Source organism: Delphinapterus leucas, chromosome X, assembly GCF_059928025.1.
Source record: "Delphinapterus leucas isolate spDelLeu-1000000601 "Yukka" chromosome X, BTC_Dleu_Yukka2, whole genome shotgun sequence".
NCBI lineage: Eukaryota > Metazoa > Chordata > Mammalia > Artiodactyla > Monodontidae > Delphinapterus > Delphinapterus leucas.
In genome coordinates, this window is record NC_143150.1 from 112,655,591 (window position 1) to 112,673,979 (window position 18,389).

The 18,389-nt window shown below is 38.7% G+C and overlaps 1 protein-coding gene across 2 annotated transcripts; it reads right to left on the reverse strand.

The window, feature by feature from the left end:
- Positions 1-1,161: 1,161 nt before the first annotated feature.
- Positions 1,162-17,809, reverse strand: EIF2S3 (eukaryotic translation initiation factor 2 subunit gamma). 2 transcript variants are annotated; one of them, XR_016391388.1, is made up of 13 exons: positions 17,621-17,809; positions 17,003-17,066; positions 15,879-16,006; positions 15,667-15,788; positions 13,454-13,548; positions 12,018-12,176; positions 10,941-11,075; positions 9,345-9,439; positions 8,779-8,923; positions 6,700-6,869; positions 6,148-6,320; positions 2,917-3,100; positions 1,162-2,166 (listed from the first exon to the last, which is right to left on the reverse strand). XR_016391388.1 is itself a non-coding variant. In XM_022560436.3 (12 exons), the coding sequence occupies exons 1-12, from the start codon at positions 17,687-17,689 to the stop codon at positions 2,103-2,105; spliced, it is 1,419 nt and encodes a 472-aa protein (XP_022416144.1). In that variant the 5' UTR covers positions 17,690-17,797; the 3' UTR covers positions 1,162-2,102. The 2 variants fall into 2 exon arrangements, 1 of the variants encoding a protein (XP_022416144.1); XM_022560436.3 differs by lacking the exon at positions 2,917-3,100 and having other exon boundaries at positions 17,621-17,797.
- Between the last annotated feature and the right edge of the window lie 580 nt (positions 17,810-18,389).

The following is an 18,389-nucleotide window of genomic DNA, read 5'->3' on the forward strand; positions in this document are numbered from 1 at the left end:
AATTCTTTTTTGCTCTGCAAAAACCAAAAACATACACACACATCATCATCATCATCTTTGGAGGTTACATACAAAGAGTGAAATAGTAAAGTGAGCTTTCTAGGTCAGCCTGGAAATCATCTGGAAGATGTCAAAGCTACTGTCCTGATGCCCCCCATTCCTGTGAGATGAACTTTATAATTTATCAGAGTGGTGCATAGCATTCTCTCTTACAAAAAGGTTAACTCTGGCTGTGTTGAGAACAGACTGCAGTGGGGCAAGTGTGGAAGTGAGGAGTTGTTACAGGGCTATTCAAGGTGAGAGCCACTGGTGGCCTGGACTAGGACAGTAGCAGTGCAGATGGTGAGAACCGGTCAGATTCTGAAAATACCTTAACAGGAGAGCCAACAGGATTTACATATATACTGTACTTTCATCAATAACCTCGCATTACAGGCAGATTCTCAACCAGGTACAACTTTTGCTGAGAATCACTGTTCTACGAAAACAGGCCCACTGTTTTCATATTTGCATATTCCCATTTACACTAAGCACAGTGCTTTGCAAATTTGTTGAAATTCATGTGGATGTTTGAAATAGAAAAGACTTCTGGTTTCAGTTCTGACATGAGATCAATTACAATAAATTAGTGAACTTGGGTCTTATGTTACTCCAGAATTTCTGGTAGAAGGTGCTTACAAAACACATGGGGACATGTTAGACATGAAATTAATGTTTGGATTAAAACCTTGTTTCATTTAAGTGTGTTCTCCATGCTATAACACAACACTTCAAAGTCAAGGAAGTACGTAACATTAATATGTTTCCCCAAAACTTATAAACTTACGTAACAACCAGAGCCACAGCTTTTAAACTTCTACAAGGCAGCATGTCCAATGCCCAAAAGAGCACAAGGTTACAACTGTGGCATCAAGTCCCACATTAAATGAAAATTTAAGAAAAGCAAACGAGAGTATTATCAGACTACCAAACCTTAGTAATATTCTGTTATTTGATACTCCTACTTCTCAACTCTCTAAATTTGTTACTCAACACAGGGGAGCTTTAAAAATTAATGCCTGGGTTCCACCCAAAGCCAATTAAAATCAGAATCTCTGTGGAGCATCTATCGTTTTTTAAGCTTCCCCAACAATTCTAATGTCAGCCAGAGTTAAGAACCACTGCTTTAACGGAATTTTATTTAACAAAAATAAACAAAAATTAAAATGCATAACACAGGAAAAGTGCAGGAACATGGAGAATAAGTTAAAAGCGAAAGGGCTCACCCTTTGCTGTATAACATTTTTTGCCTCCTGAAAGTTCCAAAGATTACTAATATTTGAATCTACATCATAACCTTATCAATTAAGCAGTTAAGAAAAAACATAAAATAAGGACTGGAAAAGATCTTTGTTACTTAACTAAAATCATCTGGTGTTAACAGTACTTTCCAGTGGGGGAATGCTGTAGGGCTTCGGGCATAAAGCAATGCAGAAACAATCGCAGGGCATCACAGGGAAAGGATGAGAACTTCGGGCTCTAGCTTCCTGTGTTCTAGTCCAGAAAAGGGGGAGAGAAAGGAATGTCCATGGGAACAAGCCCTCATGCCTGAAAGGACAATTTTATTTGAACCTATTAATTTGTCACTCAAAAAGATAAAAGCAACATAAAATATGGGGTAAAGGGAAGTTGGTCTTCAAGAATTTGTCTTCAAGTTTTTACTGATAACAATAATCCTTCAAGCCTGGAGCTACTCAAAGACGAATCATGAAAAATAAGAAGAAGAATTTTATTTCAAACAGATTCAGTGGTATGTGTGCTACAGCCTTGGTTGTAGCAGTTTCCTTTCAAACCTGCACTGATGTATAAATTAGATGTTATTTGGGAATGATTAATTTCTGGTAAAATGTAGATTCAATCCAACATTATGCCAATTTTTACATTTATTGTAGACCCTATTTTAGTACTAGAGGTTAAATTTTCATCACCAAAAAATGAGAATAACCTTATAGCTACTCCTAAGGTAATGAGCTGTGAAATTAATTCCTCACTATTGCTTTGAAAATATACCCCTAGGTTGTTAAGAGAAATTCCGACTTCATCCAAATCTGTTATTTAATTCTTCAGTCATCATCTACTGTTGGCTTGATTGTCACTCCTCTTCTTATTTGACCCCAACCAATTAAACTGCAAAATGAAAATAAAAGAAATCATGAATTTTATATCCATTTCATTATCATTACCACATAATCACATGACATAACTAGTTTTACTTGCCTATCTGCTAAGTCTAAATTTGTTTACAAAACCTGCTCCTCCAGAAAGAAAGCTCACATTATCTTCTTAGACCCAGAGAGATGGGCTCTAGCCAGAAGGAATGATAGGAAAAGCAAACAAAAAGGTGCTATTATAAATATGCTCATCTTCACTCTTATCAAAATATACCTGCCCCTCCGAACCACAGATGAAGCAACTTCCAGTCCGCCCAAGGAACCATGCTCATACACAAACCACCTCCACCTGATTTTTTTTTTTAATTTCATTCTCTTTTCCTCTTTGAAAAATGTTTTTATGTTTTGTTCTGTTTTCTTTTTAACCATTCACAGCACTTCAACAGATCACCATGACTTGCTTTATCATGACTTTAGCTGGTAAAGGAAATTAAGAGAAGACCTAGAGGACTAGATAATCTATAAACAAATTACTCTCAAGAGCAGAGGGATTTCTGCTCCTTCTCTCTTTCAATGTCTGCTCTAGTCACTGGTCAGACCAGACTGCTACCTCAACTGTAGCTTCTAGAACAGAACTTACCTAATCATGGGTTAAAAACAACAAATCTAAAGAATATAAGGATCATTCAGATGCTTCCATTTCTTTTAACATACTTGCTAATTTTTAAGCAACGTATAAAATTTCATTTGGGTAGAATCCTCTTACAATATTAGTAGACAGGGACCTCACTGGTGGTCCAGTGGCTAAGACTCTGTGCTCCCAATGCAGGGGGACCAGGTGCGATCCCTGGTCAGGGAACTAGATCCCACATGCCGCAGCTAAGAGTTCACGTGCCACAGCTAAAGCTCCCGCACGCAGCAACGAAGATCCTGTGTGCCACAACTAAGACCTGGCGCAGCCAAATAAATAAATAAATATAAAAAACAACAGACACAAAAAGATCATTCCTTTCTTTTAAAATACACTGTAAATCAGTATGTCTATAACAGCAAATAGTATAATCACACAAGAGAGTAAAATCAAGCAGGCATAAATCACCACAAAGCAGAAATGATTTACTTAAAAGAGAACAAAAAGTTTAACTCTGTTTAAATTAGAGAGTAATAATTCATATCTTCTGAACAGTAAATGGTGAGAGACCATCCTGAGGCACTGTACCAGGGAAGCCTTAATAAGGGAGGTAGGTAATGAGAAAAAAACAAAGCCAAGGGTGATTTGAGTAATTATGGGGACAATCAGGACACAGAACAGTCTAATTTAGAGGGTTTATATGAGACAAAGCAGGAGAAACTTAAAATTCGTTCAAGCAGGCTTCCAGAAAGGTCCTGAATATCAGAAAGTAGTGGGAAGCTACTAAAAATTACTGAGTACAGCATGAAAAAATGTTTTACGAAGATTAATTTTGACTGAGTACTTAAGTAGCAGTGGAAGAGGCAAATTCGGAATTTTTTGCAATAACTTTTATGTGTGAAATGATGGTGGTATGGGCTATAATGAGGTCACACAGAATAGAAAGGAAACAGTAGATTCAGTAACTAACCAGGAAAAGAGAAAAGAGACAGGAGTCAACAATATGTGCATGTTTCCTAGCTCTATCCACTCGAAGCGTCCCGAAGCAACAGCACCTTAGGAGCAGCAAGCACACCTAGCACCCGTATCTGCATTTCTAATACCATTTTCCACTAAGAGGAACCAGGGCCCCCTCAGGAGAAATGACCAATTCTAAACTGGAGCAGGGGAGAGGTACAAGATGATTCCAGAACATCTTGTGCCACAAAGTAAGGAACTGTCAAAAAAAACAAAAACAAAAACAAACCCAATGGGGAAATACTGAGGCTTGTGCAAGTCCCAACCTGTCCATGGGGTTGCTATCTGCTTCGTAAAACAAAGCAGAGGGTTTGTCTTCTAAGAAAAGTCATCTTCTCTGAAAAAGCCTCTTATGTAGTTGGCTTTGGCATCTTCCCAAGGTAGGAGGGCAGGGACTGATTCTGGGTTTTCAGTTGAGGTAGAGAAGACAGTGGCTATTACCAGAAAGTCCAGAGCGGGATGCAGCTACCTGCAGAATGCAACACTGCTAACCAAGCCTGGGTTTCATGACAGTCATAGAAATGGATTCCTTAATAAAATAATAGGTTAAAAAAAAAGAGGGAAAATGTCAAAAGGACATAGGAGTCACCTAAAGGGTCTCTACTGGACAAATCCTCGACAATTTGGGTATCAAAATAAATAAAAACAGGTTATCACCTCACACCAGTTAGAATGGGCATCATCAGAAAATCTACGAACAACAAATGCTGGAGAGGGTGTGGAGAAAAGGGAACCCTCTTGCACTGTTGGTGGGAATGTAAATTGATACAGCCACTATGGAGAACAGTATGGAGGTTCCTTAAAAAACTAAAAATAGAACTACCATACGACCCAGCAATCCCACTACTGGGCATATACCTGAGAAAACCATAGTTCTAAGAGTCATGTACCACAATGTTCATTGCATCACTGTTTACAATAGCCAGGACATGGAAGCAACCTAAGTGCCCACTGACAGACGAATGGATAAAGATGTGGTACATATATACAATGGAATATTACTCAGCCATAAAAAGGAACGAAATTGGGTCATTTGTAGAGACATGGATGGATCTGGAGACTGTCATACAGAGTGAAGTAAGTCAGAAAGAGAAAAACAAATACGTGCATTAACGCATATTCGTGGAACCTAGAAAAATGGTACAGATGAACCAGTTTGCAAGGCAGAAATAGAGACAGAGATGGAGAGAACAAACTTGGCAGGGTGGGGAGGTGGTGGTGGGATGAATTGGGAGATTGGGATTGACATATATACACTAATATGTATAAAATGAACAACTAATAAGAACCTGCTGTATAAAAAATAAATAAAATTCAAAAATTCAAAATAAATAAATAAATAAGAACAGTAATGAAACATAACCTACTGAATAAAATAGGATGCCATGAGTGCGTATTATAACTAGATAAGTAAATAATGGGGCAGAAAGAATGACAAATGATAAATGAGGAGTGGTGGAGCTGGGGGATGGGGATCACCACTTTGTAAACACTATAATCAAGCTCAGTTCAGACAAAAATCATCAGTGGATGCTAAATCCAGCGGGGTGGGATTTGATGAGGAGCAGGCTATTTGCATAGAGTCGCCCCACAGAACGCTTATTTGCAAGGGTAAAAAAGAGTAACCATATAGTGGAGAAACTGGCTAACACCTTGACTGCATGATCAAAATTAACCTCAACAAGGAGGAATCAGATATCATGTGTCTCTGGCTGTGACTCCCTAAGGAGAGAATCACCACCTACACGAAAGTATTCCAACCAAGAATACGTAACCTAAACCTAATCTTAGGAAATACCAAGTAAACCCAAACTGAGGAGCAGTCTAGAAAGGAACTAGCTTGTATTCTTCAAAATTGCCAATGACAAGACAAAGAAAGGCTGAGGAAGTTCCAGATTAGAGATCAAGAGACATGAAAACTAAATGCAATGCATGATCCCAGACGGGGGACACAGAGGACATTACTGGAAGAAGTGATAAAACTGGAAAAGACTGTAGATTTCAGTATTTTAACAATATTAAACTTGTTAAGTGGTTACATAAAAGAATATCCTTGTTTTTAGGAAACATACACCAAAGTATTAAGACATCAAGGGGCAACCTATTCCTCAAATGGTTCAGAAAAAGATAAGGGAGATATTAAACCTAAGTTCACTGGTTTTCGCATAGGTTGTGTCTATCACAAATCACGCCTAGAAATACAGATTTCTAAGTCAATCGAATAAACAGTTGAGACTTGAAACCACAGTATAGTAACTGTTGCGTTCAAGGTAAAGTGTGTTTGTGCATGTGTTAAGAAAACTGATTCTGTCTTTTTTATTAGACACTGACAAAGGCTAATAAACTTACCGCCAGTGTTTCTCAACTCTTCGGCTAAGTGCAATTTTTTCTCCCACTTCTGTGCACACAGGATTAGTCAAAACAATTTTGCCCAAATCAGCCTTGACTGCACTAACTCTTCCTCCTGTCGACAGGGATCCTATGTTCACCATAAGCACTTCATTCTTAGACAGCTTTTGCACCTAGGGAAATCAAGGGGGGGGGAAATAAACCCCAAAATCAAGAAAATGCTTTCCAAATAACTGCTTATTTTCCTACCACCTTGCCAACAAAAGATGTCAGCAATTTTCCATCTCTGCCAACCTGATCTCAGCAAGACTTTTTAAAAAAATCACATGGATAATAGGAATTATCATGTCACTGTCATACATGACATACTGTTTCCTGTTTTGTTTTACTTTGAACTGACTGCCATACAGAAGTTCTCAATTTTCAGGAAGTCAAATTTATCTACCTCTTCCTTTTTCTTAATCCCATGTTAAATGAAAAGAAATGAACCTCAAAACTGGTCTTAACTTCACTGTCACTTTTTTTGGAACAGGAATTACAGAAAGCACTTACTTTTGCTGCTTTCTTGTCTCCTTCAGTGCGTACACCTAGAAGCCGTCTAAGCAGGAAATAGGAAATTTCCAGTTCTGTGAAGATCTCAGGTAAAGCTCCAACTGCACCAAGTACCTGCCCCACCATTCTGTCAGCCCGGCACAAAGTGGGGTCAATTTTCGTTCCAACTCCTAATACAAAATAAGATATACATTTTATTGTTCAACATTTTATTTCCTATAAAGCTGTTTACCCAAAAGACTTAGTCAAACAAGTACAGCATATACCTATACATTTTAATACACACTTATATTTTCATACTCATGTATTAGCTACATAGATGTGACAAAATACCTGTTTTATCTGAAGAAACAGAACTGTAAACTCATGGGTTAGTTGGGCATTTGAGAACAGAAAGATTCTCTTGATTTAAATTCTAAGCAAAGGACAAACAGAGCTAAGAGCCTAACTCAAAAAGGAGCCTGAATATCCTTAATGAAGGTTGAAAAGATACGAAATTCATAATGAGTAGTTTTCAGGATATTTGCCTGCCATTTCTCCCCTGGAAGGCTGATCAAAAAGACAGCTTAAAGACTTTATATGATTCCTGGGATCCACTTCAAAATATTTTATCTGTATGTCTTTCAAGGAGAAGAGGGAAGAAGATACAAAGATGAGGCAAGAATAGTAAAGTAGGGCTTCCCTGGTGGCGCAGTGGTTGAGAGTCCGCCTGCCAATGCAGGGGACATGGGTTCGTGCCCTGGTCCGGGAGGATCCCACAAGCCGCGGAGCGGCTGGGCCCGTGAGCCATGGCCGCTGAACCTGCACGTCCGAGCCTATGCTCTGCAGCAGGAGAGGCCACAGCAGTGAGAGGCCCGCGTACCGCTAAAAAAAAAAAAAGAAGAGTAAAGTATTGGGAATTCCTGGCGGTCCAGTGCTTAGGAGTTGGTGCTCTCACTGCCATGGGCCCAGGTTCCAGGGAACTAATATCCCACAAACCGCGTAGCGTGGCCAAAGTAAAAAAAAAAAAGAGTGGTAAAGTATTAACTGTTGAACCTGGGTGGTGGCTACATGACCACACATTACACTACGTTACACTATTCTCTCTACTTTTATGTTTGAAAAGTTCCGTAAGTTAAATTTTAGAAGTCTCCAGAGTTTCCTTGTTTACAAAACAAACAATAAGGATAAAATTATACATGGTAAACTCCTAATTACAAGATACAAGAGAAAAATGAATTATATAGCCAAACACCGGAGAACAAAAAGACAAACTCCTTCACCAAATGTTTTCTTCTTTAATCTAAAAGTTATAATACCTCTAATTCTCACTGTATCTTGCCTTTTTCTGGGTATCTGGTAATACACTATTGTATGAGATGAGAAGATCCATAAATTATCTCAGTAATTCCAACATAATGGAAGTTATCTTCTTTAATTCCCACCTCAGTGTAACTATGATCTGACATGATCCAGCTGACACTTGTGGGTAACTCTCCATTTGCAAAACATACATTAAAAAAAACAAAAACAAAAAACCACCACCACTCTACTCCCAAAACCATGTAGGCTAAAAAGAAAAGTATAGTTAGGTATTTTAAATGATAGGACATAAAACTTACTTTGTTACTGCTAAAAAGGAGCTACTTTGAAAACTAAACCAAGGGCTTCCCTGGTGGCGCAGTGGTTGAGAGTCCGCCTGCCGATGTGGGGGACACGGGTTCATGCCCTGGTCCGGGAAGATCCCACATGCTGCGGAGCGGCTGGGCCCGTGAGCCATGGCCGCTGAGCCTGCGCGTCCGGAGCCTGTGCTCCACAACGGGAGAGGCCACAAGAGTGAGAAGCCCGTGTACGGAAAAAAAAAAACGAAAAGACAAAACTAAACCAAAATTCTCTTTTATGTTTAAAATTAATTTTTACAAACACATGAAACCATCTTATGACCTAAAATCAACAGCTTAACCACATATGTTCCTCTACCCCATTCAATTATTAAACATCAAATTAAAAATCTATATCTGTATGAGTAATATGTTTCTCATGAAAAGTACCATGAATATCCACAAATTAAAAACGTAGGGATGAGAGAAAAATCTTTACCAATAAGACCTCCTGGAGCAGCATACTGAAGATCATTATGCTCTGCGAAAAGTGATACAATTTTGGAAAAGATGGGTTTACACATGAGCTTTCCTTCACTGTCTTTGGAAACAATACCAGGTCTGACTTCTATCTCCTGGCCCACCTGTAAAAATATAAATTAGTGATTAGAATTTGTGGGACAACACGATTTCCATTACATACAAAAAGTCCTAACAGGAAGACCACAAAACTGAAAAGCAATCCTTTCTCTATTTCAAATATCACTATTTTAAAAAAAAAAGATATGGGAGAGATCTTCAAAACCAGAACCATCCAAATGTTTCAAACTACCTACCACACAGGCCTATCACCATATAAAATGTGCTCCATATTCATAGAAACCTATAAAGTTAGAGGTCAAACACACTCAAAAGATATACTAGTAAACAAAGAAGTCTATATCAAGTACTAGACACCATGAAGAAAACAATTATTTTTCAATTTGGAGTGTTCATGCTATTTTCCTAATTAAGACAAGAGAAAAACAAACAAAATAAAAACACAACAACCAAAACCTAGTTTACCTTTAATACTCCTTTTAGAATACTACCACCAGCTACACCCCCCTTAAGGTCATCAACTTCACAGCCAGGTTTGTTGACATCAAAGGATCTAATAACTAAAAAAAAACAAAACAAATTAAAGCCAATTCTATTCACATTAACTTCAGAAAAATTTGATTAAGTTAACTTCTCTAAAATAGTAGACACATAAGATTTATACAAGGGGGACTTTGTGACAAAATCTAATATTATTCCAACTAAGTATACTGCAACCTTAATTACGATGGAAAAAGTGGGAATAACTTAAAAGTTCATTGATAGGACGCATATTATGGTATACCCATAGTATGGAGTATCACGCAGCTATTAAAAAAGAACATTAGAGCACATGTAATGATGTGGAAGGATAACCTTCATATATTGTTAAGGAAAAAAGAAAAAACTAGTTATGCATAGTATGATCCCACTTCCACAAACAAAAACTAAAACAAGAAATGTGTATATGTTTATACATGATGATATGAACAAAAAGAAAGGTGCAGGTATAGTACACACCAACTGTTAACTTTGGTTACTTCAGGGCTAAGGGGCGAGGCAGGGAGACTGTAGACCTTTTTCTTCATATACCTCTATATTATATGATTTCTGCATTAAAAATGTAGTTTTAAAACTTCAAAACAACCCTAGGATTGGACTTCCCTGGTGGCGCAGTGGTTAAGAATCCACCTGCCAATGCAGGGGACAAGGGTTCAATCCCTGGTCCGGGAAGATCCCACATGCCACAGAGCAACTAAGCCCGTGCGTCACAACTACTGAGCCTGCACTCTAGAGCCCACGAGCCACAACTACTGAGCCCACGAGCCACAACTACTGAGCCGGCGCGCCTAGAGCCCATGCTCCGCAATGAGAAGCCTGTGCACCACAACAAAGAGTAGCCCCGGCTCGCCGCAACTAGAGAAAGCCCACACACAGCAACAAAGACCCAACACAGCCAAAAGATTAATTAATTAATTAATTAAAAACAAAAAACAAAAAACCCCACAACCCTAGAACTATGTGACCTGGACTTCGGTCCTGAGAGCAGTGATCATTAAAACAAGGGGTACACATCACAATCACCCAAGAGAACCCTTCCCACAACACACAGAGGGGGGGCCTGGATGAAGGAAGGGGTTCAAATGTCTGTTTTGAAAAGGCTCCTATATCTATGTAGAAATCACAAGTTTAGATGATCAAATTATACCAATATTGGTACTATGCACTTAAATAAGTTGAAAGAGATGAAAATCTTCATTAATGGTACAATGAAATAATTTGTATGGAAATTCTAATATCCTGCTCCTGACTAAAACATAATTCCATACAGAATAATGCATTACTCCACCTCAATCACATATCACATACCAAGCACAAAAACACTAAAAGTTCCTTCTGTATTCGAAACTTTCTCTCATCAGTAATGCAATCTAGTACTGCTAATACAATCTCAGAATTACTGAGTTCAAAAAAAATTTTATGGAGATTGTAATTTATTATCACCCCTGCAGAAACCATTGCTGATTCCCTTAAAGAGGAATCACCAATGTGGAAAAGATCAGACAAAATCCTATCACTTACCAATAAGTCGGGGTTCTGAAGTAAAGTCTCTTGGGGGTACTGGAATTTTCTTTACTATGTACTCACAGACAACTTCAATATTGTATTTTAGCTGAGCAGAAATTGGAATAATAGGAGCTCCTTCTGCTACTGTACCTATAAGACAAAATTCAGAAAGATCAAAATTCTTCAGTTTTACAGAACTTGTTCTTTACATATTATAGGAAACAGTTAAGATTACTAAAATAGATGCCTAAACATCCCCAAATACCAGCAACAGGTAGAAAATGATAATTCTTTTTAGAAAAGTGTCAGTATTCTATGTTTGTTTTTGCTCCTGAAAATGAATACTATTGCATTTAAGGGAAAAAAAGGTCAAAATATATTAATAGATATATTTAATACACCAAAATGATAAAACTGCTCAAAAGAAGAAAATACTAACACTCCTGGGAAAGAGCACTTTACTAGTTGAAAGATTTCTGATAACATGTAATTAACTTCCCAATAAATGTCAAGATAAAATTATAGACTCTGCTAATCAAAGACTGATGGCATATATAGTATTTGCTCCTTATTAATTGTCAAACAGGCTGGTGAAAGAAACGGACCAAACACAATGAGGTTTTAATCAAAATGACTTATTCTTTTTTGTTATGAGAGAACTGGGTGCATAGGAAATCAACCTTTCTAGCAAGAAAAACAAGGCTAAGAGAGGATCAAATGTCAATAATAAGATGTCTTCCCTGAAATGAAAAACACTGCTGTTAGAGGAAAGGAACACTAAAAGATAAAATAAATCATTGTCAGTTTCAATTCTAAAAGTAGCTACTCAGTAAGAACAGTGTAAGACTGAAGTTTTTTTTAATGGATTTTTTAATTAATTAATTAATTAATTATTTTGGCCATGTCGCGTGGCTTGTGGGATCTTAGTTCCCCGACCAGGGATTGAACCCACTCCCTCGGCAGTGAAAGTGCAGAATCCTAACCACTGGACCACCAGGGAATTCCGAAGACTTAAGGTTTTTTTTTTTTAAATGCTTTTGTTTATTTTACTATCACTGAGGAGGATTTTTATTAGATATTATGGCTTCTTACCTTGTACAAATGCAAGGATCTGTTCATACTGTTCTTTAGCCTGGCTTTCTTTTACCAAATCAATTTTATTTTGTAGAATCAAAATATGCTTCAGTTTCATGATTTCTATAGCAGCCAGGTGTTCAGAAGTCTGGGGCTGAGGACAAGACTCATTACCAGCTAAATGATAAAGAATAAAAAAGATGCATGAGAATTAGCTAGAAATATCTGTCAGAATAGGCAAATCCATAAGAGACAGAAGGCAGGTTAGTGGTTGCCAGGGACTGAGGGAAAGGGGGATCAGAGTGATTGCTTAATGGGCACCGGGTTTCCTTTTGGGGTGATGAAAATGTTCCAGAACTAGACAGTGCTGACACTTGTAGAACACTGTGAATGTACTTAATATCACTGAATTGTATACTTTAAATGGCTAAAATGCTAAATTTTGTGTTATGTGTATTGTACTACCAAAAAAACACTAGCTGACATCTAAAAAAGGAAATGCTTGAATGCCCTAGCCCTACTCAAGGCAAAAGTCCTGGATCGTTGCCGAGCATCCACCTTTGCCCCTGCTTCATCCACTGTGTCTGGATTCACTGGAGCCTCCTGATCATTTGGCTCTCTTCCCTGGTCCTAAGCCAAAAGCTTGGACTCAACAAGTTTGACATCTCAGGGTCTGCCCTTAGCTTTTGCTCAGGCATAAGGAAGAGCCCTCTGGCTCTGTCTAGTCTTAGAGACGTTCTGGCCCAGTCAAGCTCCTGAGAGGCAGAGAGTAATTAAGGGAAGACACTTAACACAGTCCATGAATTTCAGCTACTATCAGAGGCTACTCCCTAACAAACCGAGGGAAGAACACTAAAAACAACCACTGGTATTATAAAGAAATAGGTATGTTTTTTGGGCATCTTAATGACCATCCTAAGTGATGATGTTCAGGTGTCCTGTACTATATCCACTCGGCATACTTTTAAAAATTATATCCCATAGCAACAAAATCTCTTCTCACATAAGGAAGGTGGCACAACACCAGCCTTGAAAACCCCAATTCATCTAGACTTCAGCACTTATTATGAATGACATTTGCATCTAAATAAAACCATTATACACCAGTGTCGCAGTAGACAACTCAAAGATGCACACAAAAAAATACATGCACTTTTACATGTAAATATAAAACTAATAAATCATTTCATGTGATCTAAGGGGAGAAAATGCACTATTGATTTTTTCAAATATATACTACCAAAAGAATTCTCACAAGACATCTGCCCTAGGTCTATCTTTAGTATTTTGTGATAGCTGGTAGACAAGGATATCATCCTGGTTGACATGTTAGTTCCCATTTCCGTCACCTTTAGGTACTGGATGTGGCCCTTAAAGGCCTTAGTTTCCCTTTAAATAGTCCATCTTGGATTTACCCCACAATGATTTGTCCAAACCAGTTCTGACGTATTTACCTATCAACAGAAGAGCTGCATCCATCACTGCGGCACCATTCAGCATAGTAGCCATCAAAATATCGTGGCCAGGACAGTCAACAAAGGAAACATGTCTAACAATTAAAAAACAGCAATCAGTCCTAAGATCAATCAATACTTCAACATTCAAGTTACAGATTTCCTAAAGTTAAATCCCTTTATATATAGAATATGAATATTACATATAAATATGAAATAAGAATATGGAAATAATTTTTATTTCTGTAAAGTCAAGTGGTTACAGGACTTGGTGTTTCTAGACCTCAGAAATAAGATTACCTACTGGCTCAATTATACTTCAAAAACAAACAAACAAAAAAACTCATAGAAAAAGAGATCAGATTTGTGATTATCAGATCTGTGGTTACCAGAGGTGGGGGATGGAGGAAGGGGGAATCGAATGAAAGCAGTCAAAAGGTACACACTTTCAGTTATAAGATAAATAAGTACTAGAAATATGACATACAATATGATATAGTTAACACCACTGTTTGTTATACATGAAAGTTGTTAACAGAATAAATCTTAAGAGTTCTCATCATAAGGAAAAAATTTTTTTTCTACTCATTTAAGTTTATATGATGATGGATGTTCACTAAACTTATTGTGATCATCATTTCATGACGTATGTAAGTCAAATCATTATGCTGTACACCTTAAGCTTATACAGTTCTGTATGTCAATTATATCTCAATAAAACTGGAGGGAAAAAAATATGAAAAGAACAACAACAAAAATTACCTACTGGATGAGAGTAAAATCACTGCAGATCATTACAAAGCAAATGAAATTAGCTATGTGTAGAAATAACTGGATACAAAAACTCCCAAATCCAATTAAAGTGAATATGGTATAAAGTATATACTGGGAATGTCACTGATTTGAAAGCTAAACCAGTGTTAACAGAATGGGCAGTGCCATCTGAAAAAATTTGCCAAAAACTTCTCTAGCATCTTGAAAAGCTGGAATTGCCCATCTGAAGTGCAGATGGCAGCACCATTTAAACAAAATTATGCTACTCATTCGGAATCATTATTTTTAATAATTGTATGCTCACACTCACGATCTAAAATAGGGGCAGCAGACTGGCCCACTGCCATAACCACTCATGCACATCATGTCTGCTTTCACAACACAATAGCAGAAATGAGTAGTTGCAAAGAGAATCTATGGTCTGCAAAGCTGAAAATATTTACTATTGGGCCCTTTGCAGGAAAAGTTTGCTGATATCTGATAAGGGCCACAAGTAGGGTGAGGCAAGTGAGCCACTCGCCCTAGGTGCAAAATTTAAGGGGGTGCCCAAAAAAACGCAGTAATCAAAACAAACAATATTTAAACTTAATATTTAAAAAAATCAAAGTTCATGCAAAAAATCCATGATGAACAAAATATCAAAAATTTAAATGAAAACAGGATCAGCAACAATGCCACGCCAAAAGCAAATCAACCAAAAAACCCCAAGTGATAATGAAAAGGAAAACACTAGTAGTTTGAGCTGTCAAGGAACTAAGATCCCACAAGCTGCACAGTGGGGCCAAAAAAAAATTTTTTTTAATTTAAAAATAAATAAATAAATAATACTATTTATCTTGATTACCGAGGCTCTTTTTCTTTTCTTTTCTTTTCTTTTTAAAGCTTCTCCCTCCCCTTAAACTTTGGGCTTCATTTGCCTCTCCCTAGTCCCAGCTCGGCCCCAATCTACAATTTCTTTATGGAATATCCCCAACCCCCATAAACATCGCTGGGTGGATGACAGTATCCTCTAATAAAGAGTAAGTATACACAATCATATTCAGAAAACAGATGGGTAACAAGCCCGTGTATTTAAAAAACGTGATTAAGAATGGCTTTGTTCTCCTCTAAGAAACAGAAACAACACTGTTTAAGAGAAATTTATGAGGCCTGGCAAAAAGAATCCCTTAAATCCAATGAGCCATGTTTCCCTCCATTTCATTCTGCTTATGTGATACTTTTCCTTTGGAGAACCTACATGTACATCTCTTAATGTAGGTTTAAATACGTGACTTTTCAAATTATTGTCATTATGGACAAGAAAAACAAAATAATGCAAAAATAAAGCCATTCAACAATTAGGTTCACTGTTTAAAGTCTCAGTTAAATATTTCAAAAAGCACAAATCACACAACAACAAAATATGAAGTGTAAAGTGTTTTTAGCAGAAAAGAGGTCACCTGACTAATTTGAAGTTCCCTTTGGTCCCTGGAATATCTGTAGGAAACTCATCGGGTGTACTACTTCCACAGGATCTATAACATTCTGGCCGAGGACAACTTGGGTCGTCAAGTTTATAAATCTAAAAGTTCCAATGAAAAAAAAACTTGGATTTGTTATCTGCACATTCAACAATTAAAGTTAGTTTCTAATTTCACTGTACACAGCTCACCTTAGCATTAGCATAGCCAAGTTTGATTGTAATATTTCTTTCTAGTTCATTTTTGAACCTGACAGTGTGAACTCCAGAAATAGCTTTTACAACCGTAGACTTCCCATGAGCTACATGACCAATTGTACCTATAGACAAAGTACAAAAAATTAATTCATGTGCATTCAGTTACACAACATATTTTTCAGTTTTAGAGTAGAAAACCCAAAGCCATAACTCACTGTAAACATCAATGGAAAACTAATAGTGACTTCAATTTCTCCTCCTACACATCCTTGATTACAAAAAACTTACTCTGATACAGGACTGAGGAGAACTTTCCATGTAACCGACAACCTTGTTTTAAACCATACTCAGCATAATAAAAGCTATCCATCTTATGTTTTTACTCACAGAAAAGAATGCCTTCATTTAAAATAAACACTTGGTAAAAAGTACATGAAATCTTGTATATCAAGAAACTTTCCAGCATTTTCAGAGTGAAGTAAATAGGTATGAGGAGCCCTCACACAACAAAAAGGAATCCATGAAAACAAAGAAAACAACTCAGGTATCATTACGGTAATGCTGTCAAGGGTAGCACATATCTTATAAGTTTTTTTTTTTTTAATCTTATAAGTTTTTAACAGCCTCATAGTAGAGCCTTACTTTTAACTAGGCTTTACTGTGTTGTTTGTGCAGACTCTCAAATACCCCAAATTTACAATCAGTCAACATAACTTCTTCTCTAAAGTTCTATGTGCCAATTAAGAAAAAAAATTATCTAGTTAATAATAGCTTATATATCAAACAAAACTTCCGCAAACTCTGCCCTTGCAATAACCCTGTGTGGCAAGTACAGTCGCGTTTCCCTCTTTTCTTTAAAATGCTACATGACTATAATCACCTTATGCTATTAAACTTTTCTTATGTATTTATCGCTTCTTCTCACCTAGTCTGTAAGCTAGGCACGCGCAACATGGGCTTCCCAAAAATATCTAGCAGGTGCTTGGCTCGCAAGAGCTGAACATCTATTTATTGAATATCTGCATCTTCATGTAATTCAGGTAATCACACAAAGGGAGAGATTAAAATTAGTGGCCAGAGATCAATTAAGTCAGGTCTCCAAGTTACTCTTATCTTACCTATATTAATTGTGGCCTGTCTGCTGATAACTTCATGTGAAAGTGGCGTCAACTTGGTAACATCCTGCAATCGAACATTTTTATTTTAAATCGCTGTACATAAAACAAATCACAACTTTGACTTTACATTTGCTACCTACAGCTCTCTACCATTTGAATAGCCCTCTTCTACTTCTAAAGCGCTTTTTCTGTACAAGCAACCTTGCACTCTGATGACTGGGAAGCCCTAAAAGTCCTTCATCGTTACACACTGCCTATGGGGGATGTGGAAGCTTGAGGTCCCCCAACCTTGAGAGCATTAGCACTAAGGACAGTGTAGATACTCCCCCTTCCCAGACCTTCCGAACTAAAAAGCCTTAATGACACTTAACACTGTGACTTTCCAGCCGAATGATTCGGGAGGCTCGGGGTCTCACAACCGCATAGCCTCATTCCCAGCTCGCATACTAGCAGAGGAGCATGGGGCGGCGAGAGCACGACTTAGGGCGCCGGGCTCCGGGTCTCCCTCCTAACCCATGCTCCCGACAGCCCGGCACTGCCTCGTCTCAAAGCCTCCCGGAAGGCCCGGTCATCCCCACTCCTGAGCTCCTTCAGCATCCTGCCAGAGCGATGACTTACCAAAGTGTTGAGATCTTGCCGAGACAGGTGCGGCTGCCCTAAAGTCACACCAGCCTCGCCCCCCGCCATCTTGCCCGGAGAGGAAGGAAGCCGTCCGGGTGGCTGCCTGACCGTTCGCAAGCCCCCTGGTGCAGGGCGGGGCAGCGGAGGCGGGAGGGCCGACTAGGGCCCAGGCCTGGGAGAGGAGGATGGCCGGTGCAGCGGAGGCCTCACTGCTTGGACTTTTCTCCCCATGGATTTGTACAGTGCCTGCCGGCAGGCTGACTAAAAAACACAAGGCCAGTTTCAGGATCTATTCGCAACAGACCTGTTGCATATTTGTGCAGGCAACGATGAGGGCAGCCCTAAAAAAGGCCCCTTGCTAGGCAGGCGATGCAACCGACGCGCGCGCTGGGGAGGGTGCAGCCATTTCCGCTTCCCGTGGGGCGGGCCGAAAGAATTTCCCGAAACCCGGGATTCTTATCTGGGGTGTGAAGATAGACACTGGGAATGTCGTTCTTTACCGATTTCTATAATTTAGTAAGGCGAGATCAGCTCCGGGTCCGGCCGGGGCCCTTGGCCGGAAAGTGGCCGCGCACCGAGCTGGCGGTGGGGAGGGCGCCCTCACGCGGAGGTTCCGCGGCCCAGGGAGGGCAAAAGCAAAGTCTCTAACTTGCTCTCGGAGGGAGCTTTCTAGAGCCAGGGAGGTGGTCCATGGTGGCGCTAATGGAGCTAGCACTGGATAGAAGTTAGGTGTCTTGAGAGCGCCCCAATTTTTTTTTAAGCCGAT

Bases quoted from the DNA above. Each gene is read 5' to 3' on its own strand.
- EIF2S3 (XM_022560436.3), bottom strand. From the start codon at position 17,689: ATGGCGGGGGGCGAGGCTGGTGTGACTTTAGGGCAGCCGCACCTGTCT. The intron at 16,007-17,002 runs GTAAGATAAGAG...CTTTGTCTATAG, and splicing joins ACAGGCCACAATTAATATAG to GTACAATTGGTCATGTAGCT. The intron at 2,167-6,147 runs GTAAGTTTATTA...TTCATTTTGCAG, and splicing joins AGAGTTGAGAAACACTGGCG to TTTAATTGGTTGGGGTCAAA.